This window comes from Elephas maximus, chromosome 16 (assembly GCF_024166365.1).
Source record: "Elephas maximus indicus isolate mEleMax1 chromosome 16, mEleMax1 primary haplotype, whole genome shotgun sequence".
NCBI lineage: Eukaryota > Metazoa > Chordata > Mammalia > Proboscidea > Elephantidae > Elephas > Elephas maximus.
The window spans coordinates 56,675,372-56,696,751 of record NC_064834.1 but is presented as its reverse complement, the minus strand read 5'-3'; the positions used below and the strand labels follow the sequence as shown (position 1 = coordinate 56,696,751).

Below are 21,380 nucleotides of genomic sequence, written 5' to 3'. Positions count from 1 at the left end.
ATTATCTGACCTACTATTGCTACCTAAGAATTAAATGATGTGATGGGTATTAAATGGATAGATGAATGGATGGATGGATGGGTGAGTCAATGAGTAAATGGGTACAAAACCATGCAGAATAACTTGTCCTAACTCTCTCCACTAAAAAGCTGTTCATTAATAGGGTAGGGAGCTGTCCTTACCACAAATGCCTGACTGGCAGAGGTGTGTGTTTCATGGCCACGAGGGCGCCACCCCAGTCTAGGAACCAGACATTGTACTCTTCATCAAAGATCTGGAACAACAACAACAACAACAATCATAGCAACACCTTACATTTGCATAGTGCTTGACAGTTTTCACAAAGTCTTTCATACACATTGTTTCATCTAGATTCTGAGCCTTCAACAACCCTATTGGTAGTTTGGCAAGTATCACTATCCCCACTTGATAAATGAGGAAATGGACTTGCAGAGAATAAATAACTTTCCCCAGGCCCTCAGATGGCATTTCCAGGACTCCTTCTCCTCGTACTGCGTACCAGGGCACTACATGAAGGTACACGGTCAACTAGATGACCCAGAGGGAAGTATGCCTTCAAAGAAGCTTCCCCATCTTTTCATTCTACTAAGTTACTACTTGGCCCTTTCTTCTTCCTCATCAATTCAGATATTTGTTAATTATTAAATGACCTGTGTCTTATAATGTTGTTTATAAATTATCTAGGAAATTGTAAGATAATTTCCCTAGACATTATGCAAGAGGATGACTAAGTTCCCAGACTTAGCCACCACCTCCTACATTCCTCTGCAAGTTGGATGAAGACCTAAGTATGTTACCTGTGGATCCTTACTCTAAATGCTCTCTGGAGCACAGTACTTCCAGGAACCTAAATTTATTCATTCTTTGATTCATCCATTTGCGAGTTACCTGTCCATCCATCCACCCACTCATTCACTCATTTAGTCATCCATCCACCCATCTACTCCTGGGAATTTTCTGAGTACCTACTATGATGTAAGGTTCTGAGTTAAGAGAACTTCAGGACTTAACCTCACATGTACCGGTAATTCTGTTAGACATGACTTTCATATGTCCAACCTAAATCAGGAAAAATATTTCTCCTTCAGAAAAGAACCAACCCCAAATTTTAGATCTTCTGAAGGAAAGTGGGTTTAGAGAATTCTTCTAACTCTTAACCACTGATGGTGGCTCTTGAGACCTGGATGGAGAGATTGGGATGGTGGGTTAAGTTATAAAGGCTAAAAGGGGTAAGAAGGTATAGGCAGATTTAAATGAGAGGAGGTATGAGAAATGGGCCTTCCTACACATATTCCCCAGGAACACTATAGAGATGAGTAAGTGGTTTCTTAGCCCTAAACCTCTCAATTGGTTTCCTTTTTCACTTTTACCTTTCAAGGAAAAAAAAATGTCCCGTACAAATGGTGAGTATCACCATACAAAGAAACTAAGGGTGATTCAATTATATTTCAAATGTAAACACAGACTCTGGACCTGCAACACTAGCATTTTCTCTGAAGAGCTCAAAGAAGGACGCAGGGACAGGCCACATGCTGTAGATGCTGGGTTGGAGCCTGTGGATCAGGGCCTGAAGAAGTGCCTTGGCACTGGGGAGGAGAGGAAAGTTATTAACCTCTCAGTTTCCTCTCAATGCTATTATTCTGGCCACTTCTAACTCTTGCCCAGTCCAGTGCTGGAGTGAAAAGTGGAATCTTCAGCTGTTTGGTAAAAGGGGAAAGAAAACCTAACTAGCGACAACACAAAGGAAGGGACGTTGTAGTGGCCGCCTGACCAGGTTAATTATTTCTTGATTTGGAGGGACAATTATTTGTCCATTGGAAACTTCTCTTTCTCAGAGTTTCTGTACCAGATGAGTTCGCATTCCAGCCTCCAGCTTCACTTGGTACTTGTAATAGGTTATCTTATGTTTCAAATGCATGTATTGATTTATATGTCTGTTTTCCATCCACCTAATTACGGCCTTGGGGGCAGGAACCTGACTTATTCTTCTTCATAAGCCTTATAGTATTTAAAATACGTTGTGTCTAGTAGGTGCTTGGTAAATATTTTGATAGTGGCAGTGGTGAGAGTGGCAATGGTAGTGAATGTGATGATGATACTGGTTATGGTGATGATAATCTTTACCAAGGGATCCAAATAGGAACTAGATTTCAGATGGTGACTTCACTTTGATCATCAAGATATTCAGTGCTCCTCTTCCCTGGGTAGAAACCTCCTCATCTTAAGACCTAGTAAAATGTTACCTCCTCTTATGAAGACCTTCCCAGTTTCTCCAGTAGAATCAGTTATTTCCTTTGCTGTGCATGCTACTGATGGCACTAAAATAATATTATTGACCTGAAATATAGGTGGTTATTTATGAACCTGTTTGCTCTACCTAAGTTTGAGATCCTTGAGGGGATAAACTCCAAAGTATTTGACTGCCTCCCCAGATTTGTCCCTGATACCTAGCTGACATTCTATAATTCTTTGCTGTCCAGTACAGCATCCACATGTGACTATTTAAATTAATTAAAAGAAAGAAATTAAAAATATAGTGACGCTAGCAAAATTTCAAGTGCTCAAGAGCCACATGGGATAGATAACAATTCCATCATCACAGAAAGTTCTGATACCACTGCTACAAATGTTTGTAAAATTGAATTAATTTTTCATGTAGCCATGTATCTATTAAGCTCTTTCATACTTAATTAAGGTTGGGTCTATATAATACTTAAACAACCACAGACCTCCATCCCTCTGCCAGTTTTAATATTCTAACCCCATCATCTTGTGGATAAAGAAACAAACCCAGAAAAGTGAACAGACCTGCTTGCCAAGACCTCATGGCACATTAATGATAGAAACAGTTTTACCGGTTGTATCTCCAGCAACTGGCATAGTATTGAGCATATGGTGATTGTTCAATAGGTATTGATGAATGAAAGAATGGACAAACTGGGGAAATTCCAATTCTTCCTACTCCCTGCCCAGTGCTTGTCCCATCTTACCCCACTGTCCCTCTCATCTGCCATTTGAATGGACCAAACTGAACAGCTGCTTCAATTTTCTTGCACAATGTGTCTGAGAATCTACAGGAAGGGAAGATGTTGGCAGAACCTGCCCTAAATGCCTCTTCCCTGTCCCTGAATCATCCCAGTTACCTGTCTCCACGTGTTGCCTCCATCGGAAGAGATGAACACACCAATATCAGTATATGAGAGTTCCGAGCCAATGTTGCCTGGAATATAAGCAGATCATGTGAAAGTGTCAGGCAGTTTACAGATTAAATATACTTGGCGCTGGGGGTGGGTGGGTAGCAGAGAGCAAAAGTTGATTTGTGCAGTTTCTTTCTTGCTATCTTATCAAAAACTCAGCAGGAAGAAAAGCCCAATATTGGGGAAAAAAAGTAAATAGTATGACAAGAATATCACCCTGTGTCTCTAATGTCTAAGACTCAAAAAACTGAATATTGATTAGCTTGGATCTCTTGAACTATTCGCTCTCTACCAATAATCTCTAAAATTGCCTATGGCAGGTGTCTCCTCATGGTGGTAAGAGTAGAAACAGCAGTATGAGTAAGAGAATGAGCAGTAGTAGAAGCTTGGAGAAGCTGGGCCTAGGGCACCTCCCCCCTCATGTAGAATTTAGACTGAGAAAAATTGGTGGCCGTATGCAAGTGTGCTTGTGGGTGTTTTTCCAACCGAAGCTTGAGTGCTTGGCAGATGAGTGACTATTATGGGTTGAATTATGTCCCCCCAAAAGATATATAGAAGCCCTAACCCCAAGTACTTGTTAACATGACCTTATCTGGACATAGAATCTTTGCAGATATAATTAGCAAAGTTAACATGAGGTCATACTTGGATAGAGTGGAAGCTAATCCAGAATGACTGGTGTCCTTATAAAAGAGAAGAGACACGGAGACAGACACAGAGGAACAATGGTTGTATGAAAGAGGAAGGAGAGATTGGGGTTATGCTGCCATGAGCTGAGGAATGCTGGGACTACCCGAAGCTGGGAGAGATAAGGAAGGCTCTTCCCATAGCGGGAAGGATGGCTCTACTGACACTCTGAACTCGGACTTCAAGCTTTTAGAAGTATGAGAGAATCAATTTCTGTTGTTTTGAATCACCTACTTTGGGTACTTTGTTATAGAAGCTCTAGGAAATGAATAGTGACAAAATAGTACATACATGTAACCTAAATTATAGAAAGGCCAGATTAAGGTGACCATACCTAGCATATCATGGCCATCGAGCATGGAAGAAGTCACCTGATTCATGCCTACACTGACCACACTTATCATCTGCACCCTTTCATACCCTCTTCTCGCTCCTCTTCTTTTCCTTCCCCTTTCATTTTATCATCTTGTGGTCAAGTTTATTAAAAAGACAGTGGTAAATATTTTCCAGCCTATGTATATTTCTCCAGCTTTCCCAATGGACACCACCCCTCCCAGGGCCTAGAATGATGCTGCAAACTTAGTAGTTTCTCAATAAATAATTGTAGAATGAATAAATGAATGAACAAATGATTAAATCACGTCCCAATACTGATACACATTTGGGGAGGTACTAAGAACCAGGAAGGTACCCTAAACATGTAAGAGTTTACTATATTGGCTGATATTTTTTCTTTGAAAAATAGTAGGAAGGGAATGTTATCTCCCACACATCTGTAGCCTAAATAAGAGCACAATAAAAATGCAATAATGAAAATGTTAATTGAGCTCCTGACATTTAATGCTTCAAAATGAGAAATTAAAACCAGGCTACAGCTTGTCAAGTTCCCATCAGCACTAGGGAGCACACAGCTAGCCAACTTGTTTTGACACTCAGGCTTCCAAAAATAACCCTGGGGCTCAGGGCTCAGGCAGTGGATGTGAGTGGAGTGGAGAGATACTTGGTGAACAGTTCTGCAGAGAACTGCCTGGAATGCAGAATTCAACTTTCCAGAAGCAGTGTTTGGAAAACAAAGATGAACAATGAAAAGAAGAATGGGGCGGAGAATGTCAACTCTATAGTTGTTTGGTGGTGGTTCTCTGGAGCTTTGTGCTAAGAAGGATTCAGAGACCATATGTGGATTCAACAAAAGAATGTGGTACCAGATGAGTAAAGTCTACCAAAGGTGTTAGACAGAGAAGGAGGTAGAGAAATAGCCCCACCCCTGCCCCAAGCTATGAATCTGCCATCTCTGGTGTGGCTTCTTAGGATCCATCTCATCACCTTTTATACTTCTCGGGAGCTGTTTACACAAACATTCTAAGCCTCTTTCTCAAAGCTCAACTAGAGGGATTTTAGAGGCTCCATAATGTCTGTCTTGGAAAAAGTATAGCCAGAATGCTCCTTGGAAACAAGGGTGGTGAGACTTCTTCTCACGCAGTTTGGACATGTTATCAGGAGAGACAAGTCCTTGAAGACATCATGCTTGGTAAGGTAGAGGGTCAGCGAAAAATAGGAAGACATTCTACAAGATGGACTGACACAGTGGCTGCAACAATGGGCTCAAGCATAACAATGATTGTGAGAGTGGTGTAGGGCCGGGTAGTGTTTTGTTCTGTTGTACACAGGGTTGCTATGAGTTGGAACCTACTCAATGGGACCTAACAACAACAACAACAGCATAATGACAAGAACTCAAGGTTCATGGTACAGTCTGTTTTTTAAAATATCTTCTGTCAATTTAAATGGGCTGTGAAAGCAATGATGCTAATGATAAGGACAAGAAAGATGGTTACCAGGCAAAGGGACAGAAAAGATGTGCTCAGGACGATTCATTCTCTGAACATATTCAGTCCCTAAATGCCCATGTAGACAATCTTCAATAGGAAGAGCTTGGTTAGAATGTCTGCATGTTTGTTAATTTACAAAGAGTTGGCGCTAGTGCTCACTCATCTATGCCAAGAAGTTTGGAAGACAGCTACTTGGCCAACCGACTGGAAGAGATCCATATTTATGCCTATTCCCAAGAGAGGTAAACCAACTGAACATGGAAATTATCGAATAATATCATTAATATTACATGCAAGCAAAATTTTGCTGAAGATCATTCAAAAGTGGCTGCAGCAGTATATTGACAGGGAACTGCCAGAAATTCCAGCCAGATTTAGAAGAGCACGTGGAACCAGAGATATCATCTGCTGGTGACAGATGGATCCTGGCTGAAGGCAAAGAATACCAGAAAGATGTTTACCTGTGTTTTATTGAATATGCTAAGGCATTCGACTGTGTGGATCATAACAAACTATGGATAACATTTCAGAGAATGGGAATTCTGGAACACTTAATTGTGCTTATGGGGAATCTGTACATGGATCAAAGGGCAGTTTTTGAACAGAACAAGGTGATACTGCATGGTTTAAAGTCAGGAAAGGTGTGCATCAGGGTTGTATCCTTTCACCATACCTAATCAATCTGTATGCTGAGCAAATAATCTGAGAAGCTGGACTATATGAAGAAGAACGGGGCATCAGGGTTGGAAGAAGACTCATTAACAACCCGCGTTACGCAGATGATACAACGTTGCTTGCTGAAAGTGAACAGGACTTGAAGTAGTTACTGATAAAGATCAAAGACCACAGCCTTCAATATGGATTACACCTCAATATAAAGAAAACAAAAATCATCACAACTGGACCAATAAGCAACATCACGATAAATGGAGAAAAGATGGAGGTTGTCAAAGATTTCACTTGGATCCACAATCAACACCCATGGTAGCAGCAGTCAAGGAATCAAAAGGTGCACTGCATTGGGCAAATGTGCTGCAAAAGACCTCTTTAAAGTGTTGAAAAGCAAAAATGTCACCTTGAGGACTAGGGTGCACCTGACCCAAGCCATGGTGTTTTCAATCACCTCACATGCATGTGAAAGCTGGACAATGAATAAGGAAAACTAAAGAAGAATTGATGACTTTGAATTGTGGTGCTGGTGAATAATACTGAATATACAATGGACCGCCAAAAGAATGAACAAATCTGTCTTGGAAGATGTACAACCAGAATGCTCCTTAGAAGCAAGGATGACGTGACTATATCTCACATACTTTGGACATGCTGTCAGGAGGGATCAGTCCCTGGAGAAGGACATCATGCTTGGTAAAGTAGAGGGTCAGTGAAAAAGAGGAAGACCCTCAATGAGATGGACTGACACAGTGGCTGCAATGATGGGCTCAAGCATAGCAACAACTATGAGGATAGGCAGGACCAGGCAGTGTTTCCTTCTGTTGTGGATAAGGTTGCTATGAGTCAGAACCAACTCAACAGCACCTAAAAACAACAAGCTCTAGGCTAATTTAGAGGCAAATGCTGGTAACAACAGCTACCATTAAGGCCCTGAGTGCTTGACTGGGTTACACAGACATTCCCTTCCATCTCTAATTTTTAAAACAGCCCCATAGCATAGAAAACAACTCTGTTTTACAGACAAGAAGCTGAAACTTGCAGTATAAGCATATGGTTTATGGATTCTATTGAAAAAGAGAAGGAAACTATATTCTTCTGAGGCAAGAAGAACAGTTTTAGCATCTGTAATATTAATAATGCTAGGTGACATGTACTGAGCATTCAATATGTCCTAGGCACTGTGCTAAGCACTTCACATTCATTGTTTCATTTGATTTTGCCATTCTGTTAATACTATTATTCCCACCTTACCAATGAAACAACAAAGTTCAGAGTGATTAAGTCACATAGAACAATGCCTGGTTACATAGCAAGCATTCAAATCATCTTAACTTTTGTTACCTATTGCTGTTTTCCAGTGTTGTTTCAACCCCAGCCCAGGGCCTACTATAGATCTTTAGGAAAAGTAGGGAATGCAGCAGCTCCTGAGTTGGGAGGTCCATCCTACATAGATTAGGGAGTGTGGCGACCACTCCCCAAGCCTTGAGAACTGCAACAGCGCCTGCCCTCATCTCTCCCTGTCCTGGGCTCCCCGAGGCAGGCGGTGTTAAACATGGCAGATCCCATTCATATGGGTTGAGAGGAGTTGACCAGAAAGTGATGCTACCAGTCAACCTCACTAGAGTGACTGGTCACTGGTGATCACTGTTGGTGGCTTGAAGAAGGACCTCATGTCTAGGAGAACAGTAGCTGCAGCAGTAACTTTAGAACTTCAGGTTGATGAGAAAAAAAAACTGGAATGTACCAGCTCTGAACGTTACTGTGAATTTATCTGCTTTCATTAGAAAAAAGGCTGCCCAACACCAGGTCTCTAACTTCTAAGATTAGCAGCCTGCCTTGCTTTATGCCATCAATGTATTCCTGAAAAGGTGTATGTAAATCAAACACATGCAACTCAGAGCACATGTCCCCCAGAGACTTCCATTTTCATTTCCAAGTTGCTTTATCTTCATTTCTGATTGATGTGCAGTGGACAGAGGTTTCAACAATAGAACCTTAACTTTTTCTGCCCTTTCCCCGAGGCTCACAGCCAAGTGGTTAATCAGGTGTAAACAAACCTTTACATGCACCAGAGACCTTCTGATTAAAAACAGCTCTGGGGTGAAATGCTTACACAAGAATCCTCTGTGTAAAGAGAAAGTGACCCCAACTTACATTTGGTGAGCTAGGAAGTTCATATATCATGTTTTTGTAAAGTGAGAATTCCCTATTACAAACAATCTTTCCCGTCAGTCAGTTTACACTGAGAGGAACTCTGGCCTCTAACTAAACCCTGGGGACTGTTTCGTGAGTATGTAGGATGGTGCATTAACGTAGAAGTTACAAACGTTTGCAGCCCTCTGCATTCTAGGTTCTTAGCCAGGGATGCAAGGGTGGGCTTTGGGGATCCATGAACTCCACCTATTTTCTAGGGAGAGTGCCTGCCTATAGCTTTCACCTGATGCCCAAATGGGTGCATGCTCCAAAAATAGGTAACAAACTTATTCCAGAAGGCCTGAGTGAGGAAGAAGCTAAGAGAATGTCTTCCTTACCTGTAGCCACCACAAGTCCTGGGGCTGTCTCCTTGCTAGAGATTCTCCCAGAGGAATATGGATTTTCAGAGATCTGCAAATGCAGGTGTAAGGAGCAGAAGGGCTAAAAAGAAAAAGAGGAGAATAGTATCATTCCAGGAAACTCCTGACACACCTCCCCACCCAGTTTAGCACCCAGAGGCAGCAAGGTATTGGGTAATAAGCCATGCACAGTTAATTGTGGGCAGGAGTCATCGCTACCCGAGGCAGCTAGTACTTTCACACCAGGAGCTGCCCTGCGCACCGTTAATAGGCCCATTCCTTTCTCACTCCCATCCACAGCTGTAGACCTTCCACTCTCTTCCTCACCCTCGCCCCATCTACCAAGGTCCAGTTCACAGTCTGTCTTATGAAGCCTTTCTGATCATTCCTTGTCCCAGGATGGCACTGACTTTCTCCCCTATCTGACCTTGACCATCTATTGTCAGGAGCAGCAGGTGTCAAACGTGCTTCCTGGAACACTAAGGGCCACTGGGAAGGGCAAAGAGGGGAAACTAAGTGAAACAGTCTCTAGGCCCTTTACTCTGTTCTTCCACCAGATTGGCTTGGTTCCTATGTGTTTTATGCGTTGGGTTCCTGTTTATAATTTCACATAAAATGTTTAAAACTGCTGATCTGAAACTCATGTAAGTTTGTCTTATTTATTTACTTATTTTTCCCCTTAGTGTTTGGGGCTTTCTTAAAAGGGGCTCTGGACTCATAGAAATGTATCTTATTTAATAAATAAAAATAAGATCATGCTGTGACCAGTTCCTCAAGGTAGGCAGCCCTTTGTCTCTGAGCTTCCTAACACCCAAAGCAAACGAGGAAATATGGCACTGGACTGAAAACCACAAAAGAGGAAAGCCCCTCTGTCCTATTCCCCAGTTTTATTGTCTGGAATAAACTTGTTTTAATAAGTGATAAAAGGCAATGTTTGGCTCAGAGGAAACAAGAATTTATGGGACCTTAAAATAATTTCATATATAGGTCTCCATTAAGAGGTCACTGAAGTTGTGAATTATCTTGTTAATTAACTGTCTTCCTGCCCTACCTAGAATTGCAGCATCTGGGGGCAAGAGAAGAAGGGATAGCATCTTATACATGCTTGTGTCTCCACAGTGTCTACCACAATATTCCATGCAGCAGTAACCTTGGGAATGCTGACAGATTAACCAGCTGTCCCACTGGACATGCCAACCTGACCTTTCCTAGGCTTCCAAAGCAACCTTTGCTTACCTTGACCTCTGTCAAGCACTTATCAAACTGTTTATGTCATTATCAGTTAACAGCTTTGTTACCACTACTGAGCCCTGCCTGAGATCCTTGAACATAGGTTCTCTTTCATATACATTTCTTCATCTTAGACAGAGCTGAGTACTTATCAGATTCTCAGTAAAAGCCTAGGAAATTCAACTGAACTTCCCGCCCAATTGGTGTGGCAGTATGTCCTGGGACCAATGTCCTGGGAGTTGTAGGAAATCCCTGCCCAGCAGTGGTCAAAATCATAAGATCCCCTGATTGAAGAAAGCTCTTGATGTGACATCCGCAGTAACCAGCCTGCCCTGTGACCTTCAACTGAGGCTGGGTAACTGACCAGCAGGCAGTGCACTGGGCTCCCACTCAGGTCCACATCTGGGGCTTGCAGGAGGCGCCAATCCCTGCCCTTGTTGTACGTGATGTATGTTTTCACCTGGTCATCCACCTTCTTATTTGCCAGGAATATCCCTTTGATACCTGCTACCTAGGAAAAAGGGCGAGAGATGGAGAACCATGTCGGGCCAAAAAGCATGTAGTTTGGAGAAGCCCTGGGAGAAGCCTCAGCATTTTTCCACCAGCATTTTCCAGGGTGTTGGGGTACAGAAAAAAAAAAAAAAAAGACAAAGAGGAAGAACATGGTGAGAAATGCTATATGCCCTGTGGTCTCTGAGCAAAAAAAAAAAAAAAAAAATTTAATAAATTCATCTCTGTACCTTACATACCACCAGAAGTTCCATCCCCTCTAACCCATATGCTTTTCCCCTTATACATGTCTTTGTACTTTTTTTCCAAAGGACCTTACCCTTAACTAACCATCAACATTCTCACTGAGGTGGGAGTGGTTGATAATAGCCAAAGGAGTTACCCCTCCCAGAGAATCTGTGCTTTCTCACAGGGGGGACTTGTGTACAGGTTTTCAAGGTATCAAAGGATAATCCTTAATGATGGAAGTCAGGCATCTCAATTAGTAGTGAGGTAGATCTTTTTGGCCAGATAACTCAGCATGGAGACCTGGCAATCAATCTCTGACCATACCACTAGCTCACTGTCTGACCTTGGATAACTCACATATCATCCCTGGGTCCAGGCCAATGGTCACTTTTAAGTAGGCAAAACGAGTCCTAACTTTCCTTCCTCAGTTGGCTGATAAAGGATACATGAGATAATGCAGAGAACTCTTGCCAGGATTTCCAGTTTACTGGGATTTGCATACCCTTGATATTTTGAAGGAAGAAGAGCATTACCACAAAACAAGTAGCTAGAGAATTAAAAGAGATTTATCACCCAGAAGGGCTCTTGGGTAAGTGCAGATTCGACTCAAACTTATTTCTTTTAAAATGACATGCTGAGCAATGAGAACAGGTATCAGAGTAACGTTGCCCCACATCAAAGAAATATCCCTTAAATTCTCATAGAAGTTCCAGTATGTTCTAAAGCTGAGAGGTGATTCAAATACTTTAAATATACATAAACAAAAGGCTGAATGGAAGGTTTTCTGTATAATACTCAGATATTTCAAAATTTTAATGTGTATAACTCCTATCCTTCGAGGACCATGGTTAAAGAAAAAAAACCGAGGACATGGTTAGCTGAGGTTTATTAACAGAATTCTGAGAGAACACAAGTAGGAGAGAGTTTCACAAAAGAGAATTTTTTTTAACGACATTAAGTTGATGAAATTTTTTTTTTCCAGTAACCTGACTGGTCCTGAAAGAGAATGCCAAACCAAATAAAAATAAGCCAAAATATGGACAAAGAACGTCAGGAGGAGAATAGAATTATCTGGGAAGGACACTACCAAGATAATCTGACAAATGGCCAACAATGACACTGATTAGATTACTAACATAAACAGAGGGTAGGGTAAGGAGAGAAGTCAAGACTGGGGGAGGCAGTGGTGTCAGATGTACCCCCCTGCCCTAACTGCTTAAAGTCAGTTCCTGTTTCAGGAAGGCTGGCATCTTATATGCTCACCCAGGGGCTATGAGGCCCTGAGATCACTTCAGTCTTTAAAACTAACTGGAAAGACACTTCTCTTAAACCTGATGGCCAATCATTTCTCACAGAGAAGGAAGGCTGTTTTTCTCTAGAACTTTATGCCCGGGGCGGGGGGGGGCGGGGGGGGCTTTTGGCTTTTTTGTTTTTTTTTTGGCCACGGAGCCAGTGCCTTTTCTACTTGACCAGCAGAGAATGACACCCCCAAGCCAGCTGGCCTCTCTCCAACATGTACTCAGGGCCTTGCTGTCCACTTCCTGGAAGAAAATAGACAGGTCAGACTCTGGGCCATAACCCATTGTTTCTGTGGTTCCTGCCACCCCCACCCCCTGCCTCCTAGTAGGATATATTACTGCTTGAATTATCTGCCACTCAGCCATCTCTTGTGCTCCTCCAAATGAGCATGCTCAGAAGATGGAGCTATCACTACCATGTTTCCCCACTGACAGCTCCACCACTCAGATGAGCATTTGCTATGTGTCCCACATATTCTGAGACCAAAATCATTGGAATGGGGACTGAAAAGGTGATAGAAGGATAGATTTCCAGGAAGTCCATCTCCAGCTCTGAAGGCATTTCTCCTGAAGTTTCACATAATTACACAGCAATCTCCCTCCCATCTGAACAACCAGAGCACTTTCCATTTGTATTTGGAGAGTTCAGGGCCCTTACATTATTACTGAATTGCTTCTTGGCTTTATGTCTTAAATAAATGGACTGTAAGCTTGGAGGGCACTCTGCTTTTGTGTACCCTAGGCTGACAGCTTTCAAACCTTTTGCCCGCAACTCAAGTAAGAAATGCATTTATGTTGCAACCCAGTGAACCCATACCTATATGTGCAAATAAGTGTACATGTATATAATATGTACAGCTATATTTCTGACACAACAGTATCATAAAACACTATTTACCTTCACAACATGCAATGTGAAAGAAATGGAGAGTAAGACACACATTTGAACTCTTCTCCATCCAAGGAGGTGCTTGGCATCTGATAAAATTTAAACATGCTTCCTCCCTCTGTTGTTTGAAATCAGAAGCATGGCTGCTGCTGACGATCCCAAGAGCTCAGAGAGAAGGGTACCAGCATGGGATGGTGCCCATAAGGGAGGGCGGTATAAAGGGTCAGACCTACGTGTCCTATTTTCTCTCTGGGAATCAATTTGAGGTGCAGAGGGAACCTGACAGCTGGCCCCTTGGCAGAGCATGGAATCCAGGTGGCATGGTCATCTGTTGCTCATCTCCCTGGGACCTCAGGACAAGGAAGTCAGGGTCCTGCTAAGAAAAGCAATTACCGTGGTCTGCCTTGGGCTGTCCCTAGAATCAGACCTGTGGTGAGGGGCTCAGGAAGGTCAGTGTGGGACAAAAGTCCCTGTGGAGGCTATAAGCATAAGCAGCTGCCCATCTGGCCCAAGATGGGTTGAAAAAGGTTGTGAGGAAACAGAGGGTAGGTAAAGGGCAGGCATGAGGGACAGGGTAGACAAGGAAGCATTATTAAGATGAGCAAAGAGACCAAAACACTGAAGATGGTTTAGAAAGCTTCCTTTTATCCATCCATTATGGACTGAATTGTGTTCCCCCAAAACATGTGATGTAAATCCTAGCCTCTTACCTGTGGTTATAACCCCATTTGAGAATGGGTTGTCTTTGTTATGGCAATGAGGCAGGGTTAGTGTAGGGTGTGTCTTGAGTCAATGTCTTTTGAGATATAAAAGAGATTAAATAAACAAGCTAGCAAACAGAGATGGGGGAAGATTGATACCAAGACACACAGAGATCTCCAAGGAACTAGGAAACAAGCTGAAGAGGCAAGGACCTTTTCTCAAAGTTGACTGAGATAGAAAGCCTTCCTCTAGAGCCAGCACCCTGAACTCTGACTTCTAGCCTCCTATACTGTGAGAAGGAGCCCTGATGGTACAGTGGTTAAGAGCTCAGCTGCTAATGGAAAGGCCAGCAGTTCAAATCCACCAGCTGCTCCTTGGAAACCCTACGGGATAGTTTTACTCTATCCTATAGGGTCGCTATGAGTTGGAACTGACTCGATGGCAACAAGTTTGTTTTTTCTTAATACCGTGAGAAAATAAATTTGTTTGTTAAAGCCATTCACTTGTGGTATTTCTGTTATAGTAGCACCAGATAACTAAGACACCATCCAAGTATAGTGAAGTCAAAATAATTAGTCCTCAGGGAAGCGTAAGTTAAAATCACAATGAGATACCACTAGGCACCTATCAAAATGGCTAAACATGCATGCATACACACACACACAACTGACAATACCAAGTGTTGATGAAAATGTGGAGCAACTGGACCTCTCATACATTGCTGGTAGGGATGCAAAATGGTACAAGCACTTTGGAAACAGTTTTAAAGTTTCTTTTATAAGTTAGGAAACTCTGGTGGCGTAGTGGTTAGGAATTACAGCTGCTAACCAAAAGGTCAGCAGTTCAAATCCACCAGTCGCTCCTTGGAAACCCTATGGGGCAGTTCTACTCTGTCCTATAGGCTCACTAATGAGTCAGAATTGACTTGATGGCAATGGGTATTTGTAAGTTAAAGATATACTTACATTCGACCCAGCAAGTCTACCGCTAAGTATTTACCCATGAGAAACAAAATATATGTTAATGTTTATAGCAGCTTTAGTCATAATAACACAGAACAGGAAACAACCTAAATGGCCTTCGACTGGTGAACGATTAAACAAACTGTGGTACATCCGCACAATTGAACACTATCCCTGGATTTTGAGTCAATTCTGACTCATAGCTACCTGATAGGACGGAGTAAAACTGCGCCACAGGATTTTCAAGGCTGTAATCTTTATGAAAGCAGACTGCCACATCTTCCTACCGCAGAGTAGCTGGTGGTTGGAAACTACCAGCCTTTCAGCTAGCAGCCGGATGCCTAACCATTGCACCACCAGGGCTCCTTAATGGAACACTACTTAGAAATATAAAGGAACAAATTATCAACAACATGGATAAATCTCAAATGTATTAGGCTAAGTGGAAGATTTCAGACTCAAAAGACTACCCTACAGGGTGACTCCATTCACATGACACTCTAGAAAAGGCAAAACTGAGGAGAGGGAATTCAGATCAGTGTTTAGGAGCGGGTAGGAGGAGGGCTGCCTAACGAAGAGCAGTAGGAGGGAATATTTTGGGGTGATGGAATTGTTCTATGTCTTGATTGTGGTGGTAGTTACACACATGTTTGTACCATCAAAATTCACAGAACTGTATGCTAAAAAAACGGTAAGTTTTAGTGCAATAATAATAATAATAATAAGGTCTGGAAATGAAAAAAATAAGGTCTAGAAATGAAAAAAATATTTTTAAAAATGAATCTGAAAAAAAGTATAATGGGAAGGGCATAAGCTTTTTGAGTCAGAAAGACATAGTTTTGAACGTGGCTCTGTGATTTACTAGCTGTGTGACCTGCGCCAGGTTACCAAACTCTCTGCATCTCTGTAATCCTGTAGGCACAATGGGAAATGACACTTACCTCAGAGAGATATTGTGATGGACAGATAAGAAAAAGTGTATAAATTGGCTAGGGCTGTGAAGTCCAATACAGACAGAACCCACCAGCCACATATGGCTAATGGGACTCAGAAGCTGAATTCTAAATTTTATTTAATTTTAACTAATTTAAACTTAAAAACTGACAATTCAGTTATCAGCAAACTTTTAAGTATGTGTGAAATAACTTGGGTTGTGAATTTATTTTTTCTACTGTAAATTTTATAAACTGTAAATACTGATCAAGTATTTCTGGTGAAAAGGAAGCATACGAATGGAGATACATGGGAAGTGAAAATACACCCAAGATTTTGTAGACTTAGTATAGAAAAAATATAAAATATCTTAAAATATCTCATTAGCAATATTTTATACTGATGACATCCTGAAATAATATTTGGGGTATTTTTTGTTAAATAAAATATAACAACTAATTTCATCTGTTTCTTTTTAGGTTTTTTAAGTTGCCTATGTATCTTACATTATAAACTTAACAGAACTGATTTAAGGCATTACCTGGTATACTATTGTTAATATAATAAAAAAAATATATATATATAATAAGGAACTACAAATTAGATGCTTAGAATCCAGGTAAGCATTACAGAAAATGCATTAGACCAGCATTTCAGAGCACATTTCCATACAATAACTGAGGATACTGGAGATCACATTTACTTCTTAATTTATCAGTAGATAGCAAATAAGAGAAAATACAGTTTATAGTTAAGGATCTGAAAAAACCACAATAGAGCTCTACACGAAAGTAGTGTCATAAGAGTTACCGTGTGTAAAGGAGAAAAAGAACATAATAGATTCACTCTCCCATACTGAATTTCCTGCAGAAGTGTTTATCTCTCAAACCTCTGTAGTAGGAGGAGAACGAGTAGTCTACATTGCGCAAAGGAGGTCTCCTGCCTCTTGCTCCTTGAGTTTCTAAATGGTGAGCTCGCATAATGGACTTACATTCACTGTCAACACTGGCTTTATATCTATGGAGTGGACTTTGACACCTTAAAGAAGACTTTGTTTATTTGGCTTTCAAGTATTATTTTCTCCTGATTATATAACTATAGCCATGAGAATAGTATACTATAAGGCAGGAGTGGAGGGAGAGCAAGCCAGAGACTCTCTATAGCAGGAGACGCTTCCTTCAATGGATTAGGAAGTATATCATTTCTCGACCTCATTAAGCTTTGGGGAGTTCAGTGGAGTTGATCCATATTGGTCTCCAAGTTATGTTCATGCTAGCGTGCAATGTTAATTCCCAAATAAGTTCCCAATTTCTTTGTCCCCTCTTGAGACAATAAAGGACATTTGAGATCTCCATTATCAAAAAGAGGTTTCAGAGGTCCACATGGAAGATGGAGTGATATGCCAGTAGCTTTAATTCGCTGTGGGCTGCCCAAGCCATCTCACCTTTGGAAGTTACTTAAAGACATCTCTGACCTTTCAGACAAGGGAAGGCAGGTGTAATGCCCTGAACAGCCCTGGCTCAAGAGGACCTCAATCTCTCTTCGTCCCCAATGCCCTTCCCTTCTAAATCTATCCCACCTTCTGCAGCTACAACCTTTCTACAAGACCAAACTCTGTTTATGTTTTGCCATTTATAGATCTATAGTAGCTTTTTTTTTTTTTTTTTAATACACTGATAACACACCATGATGTTACCTACTACTGGTAACAGTTCTCACAACTAATTGTCACACATAAAAACTTCATTACTAAAAATAAAGGGTAAAGTTTGGTAATAATTTTCCTTTAACCTACACATTAGAGAACTGTCAAAATTATCTCTATAATAGTATCATCTTCACTTGTACATATTACAATAGATTTTCTTAAGCTGGAGAAAAATAATATAAAGTTACACATTACCCTGATACAGGGACTACATCATGTATGAGAACATTATTTACTACATATATAGATGTGAGAGGAAAAAAAATAGAGAAATACTAGCCCACAGAATAAATGTTAAACTCTGCAGTCAAGCACTCTACCAGTATTTTTATAACCTTCATTCCCATTACTCTGCTCCTCTGACTCCCATTCTCTTCTCATGCTGGGACTCCACCAGGTATACCGTTCTCCCTATCTCTAGAAAGTTATCCTTTAAGCCAACTCATGTACAAGTCTCCCAAATCCTTTAAGTTAGAATTAATCTTCCTCTTCTGTGATCCCACACGTATTAGGAATTGTATTAGATATTCACACTTCTAATACAAGTCAGATTATAGTAATTACCTTCAAAAAAAAAACCAAACACAGAGCCGTCGAGTTGATTCCGACTCATAGTGACCCTATAGGACTAAAAAACAGAGTAGCTAAATTCCCCACAGAGTTTCCAAGGAGCGCCTGGTGGATAGGAACTGCTGACCCTTTGGTTAGCAGTCGTAGCACTTAACTACTACACCATCAGGGTTTCTGTAACTACCCTAGTAGGGTCATACTTAACTTTTCAGTAGATTATGACTCTTGTGCACCAGCCCCCAAAGTATCAAACAAAATACATTCAATGAAAGTGTGTAAATTTAGCTGAATTTAATGTGAAAGCTTACTGGTTTTCCCACGTGTATTTTGCAAGGGAATTCAGAAAAATTTTCTTTGCTAAATGGCCATATGGTGTACAATTTCGGTTTCACCAGGAATCTCTGATGAAGAAGGTTAAAGTCTAAAGACCCTAGAGACAAATTAAATTGAGCTTTATCTCCAAGCCAGAGAATGTATTTCCAGGTGCAAAAGCACATCGTCCTCTAAAATCCTTCAATATGGTCATGGTCTAGATAGGGCTAAGCTCCAATTTATGCCCTTGGTACTCAATGCCTTCTAGATTGTGAACTTCATTACTTATCCAGCCCTCACTCTTGTCCTTGACAAGCATCTATTCTACGCAATTAGACTGGCTAACTCACTGTCTCACCATCCTTCTAATCCTTGGATCATGCTATTTGTGACATTTGGAATGCCTTATACTTATTCACTCCTTTCTCCCCAGGACAAGAGGACTGATAATCTAATTGGTAAATCTGAGAAAAAGAACTGGGCATGTACAGCTCATCCCCACCTCTCCTGTTTTTAGGATGTGCTTGCCAAGATCACATTCTCTGTATTCCTACGCTATAGGACCAGGCTTCGATAGGAATCTTTGATTTACCATTTCTGCCTCTGATTGGATGGCTGAGTCCAGTTCTGTGATGCAGTATTAACAAAATAACTTCCTCCCATATGTTTTAAAAGCAATACTGCTGACACTTGATCTCTGTTAGCCTCACCCTGTGTCTCTGCCTCAATTGGTCCCAACCTTAGGCAGGTAGAAAAGGAACTATGTTTATTCATCCCCTCGAAGATCAACAAACTAAATTGCAAGTTGCAAGTAGGCAAGAATCATATCATATCTCTCCCGCCTTCCTCATGGGCTTGAACACAAAGTAGGGGCACAATCAGCCTGAAGAACAAGCTCAACAGGGCTGGTTTTAAAGAAGCTGCCCTGCCCAGTAGGTCTCGCTACTCTATAGATGCAATGACACATGCGTTTTTTCCCCATGACGGAAAATGCACTTCAGCAGGAGTTAAAAATTACATATATCTAGGCACATTCTTCATTTTGATTCATGCTCCACTTCAGATCGGTGTGTCTCATGGTTGTAAATGACCAATGGATTTCACGCTCCCTTTCTTAAAAAGGAAACAGCATAATGGCAAACTTATCCACCATATCAACAGGAGGAGAGACATAGGGATTTCTGGACTGAAAGGTCATCTGGAGCAATATCTACCATCTCCTGTTTATGTTTGATCACAAGGACATAAATAATGGTCTTATAGAGCCTCCCTTATATACTAGACAGGAACTTGAAATGGGCTCAGTCCTGGGAACACAGTGCAGCTCCACATTCATCCAAACACTCCCACGAGAGGTGATTTATTGTCCGATAACAAAGGTGTATTTCCCCATTCTGGTATGATTAAAGGCACAGAAAGGTAAGCTTCCCAAAGCCACTTTACGCCCCTTAGTTATCTCTACCAGTCATTTCCCAAACTGGGACCTTGTTGTTAAAAAGGCAATTATTTCAGTATGTGTCAGCTATGTCCTAGGATATCAGGGTATTTTTGCTGATTTTGTGTTCTACCCAATGGCATTCATACATTCACTTTTTTTTTTCTTTTAATACCTCCATTCACTCCACATCTTGACAAAATCCTCCCTCTACCTAACAGAATAGCATCAACCTTAAATGTTTCCTTTACTCTCAGCAACTCAGCAGTCAACTTAGACACCAGTGTGGGGATGCTAGGACTCTGACAGGCACTGTTCAGAGGAGGCCATGGTGAAGCAGAAGCCCACTGCTGACCCCTCTGTTCTGAAGGCCACTCCCACTTCTTGAAAGGAAAACCTAAGGGAACAGCTCACCTGGGCTATCTGAGGCCATCACACAGAACAGAGAATGTCTCCTTCCATATATTCCATATATTATCTCAGCCAGCTCAGCCTATGTGGGCTTGATCACCCATAACTAGTGAACATTGGGTAATGAGACATCCCTTCTTTACTCAAATCAATCCACTATACCCAGGCAGCCAGTTAAGTCCCTTCACTGTGGCCACGACTATCAAATGTCACACATTGTCACTAGAGGGATTTAGGGTCACTGAGTCACTGAAACATCTAAGTTTGTTTTGGTCCAGTTCCAGTACTCGTTGAAGCACTTTTAACAATAGCCAAAAGGTGGAAACAATGGAAATGTTCATCAACAGATGAATGGATAAGCAAAATGTGGTATACACATACAACGGAATATTACTCAACCATAAAGAGAAATGAAGCCCAGGTGCATACCAAAACGTGGATGAACCTAGGAAACGTACTGCTAAGTGAAATAAGTCAGTCACAAAAGGACAAATACTGTATGATCTCACTTATATGAAATAAGCAAATATATAGAAACCAAAGATTATTAGGAGTTTTTGGGGTAGAAGTGAGGGGGAAATGGGGAATTTTTGCTTAGGGGGCATCAAGTTTATGTTAATAGTGCTGTAATAATTTGGAAAAGGATAGCAACAAAGGTTGCACAATATGAGAATGTAATCAATGTCACTGAATTGTACATGTGGAAATTGTTGAATTGGTAAAGGTTTTGTTTTGTGTATTTTCACCTTGATTAAAAAAAAAAATCAGAGTAGAAAAAGGTGCTTAAGAAATCACTGAAAATTTCAGGGTAACCACAAAGAAAACTGATAAACCTATTCACCAAAATAAAAAAGAAAACCATAAAGATTCAATGAACACAAAATCAAGAACAACAAAGGAAATGAAATGAAAATTCATAAACAAAAAGAACTTAGTATAGAAAATAAATGGAACAAAGAAACCATCAACAACAAACATACACACACAAAAGCACAACAAAATGATGGCAGTAAATTCATACCTATCGATAATCACCTTGAATGTAGATGGGTTGAATGTACCAGTCAAGAGACAGAGAGTAACAGAATAGATAAAAAACATGACCCATCTTAGACACACCTTAGGCACGAAGATAAAAGTCAAAGGATGGAAAAAATATATCAAGTAAACAGTAGCAAAAAATGAGCAGGAGTGGCAATATTAATTTCTGATAAAATAGACTTTAAAGCAAAAT

General features: G+C 40.9%; 1 protein-coding gene across 1 annotated transcript in view; it reads right to left on the bottom strand.

Annotated features, from left to right (window-relative positions):
• The window catches only part of SORCS3 (sortilin related VPS10 domain containing receptor 3), a 673,703-nt gene that overhangs the window by 89,684 nt on the left and 562,639 nt on the right, over positions 1 to 21,380 (bottom strand). The window contains exons 10-13 of the mRNA XM_049856137.1: positions 10,553 to 10,699; positions 8,938 to 9,040; positions 3,165 to 3,241; positions 183 to 274 (exon numbers count right to left, since the gene is read on the bottom strand). Of these exons, the coding sequence (XP_049712094.1) occupies positions 183 to 274; positions 3,165 to 3,241; positions 8,938 to 9,040; positions 10,553 to 10,699 (419 nt within the window). The remainder of the gene's footprint in view (positions 1 to 182; positions 275 to 3,164; positions 3,242 to 8,937; positions 9,041 to 10,552; positions 10,700 to 21,380) is intronic.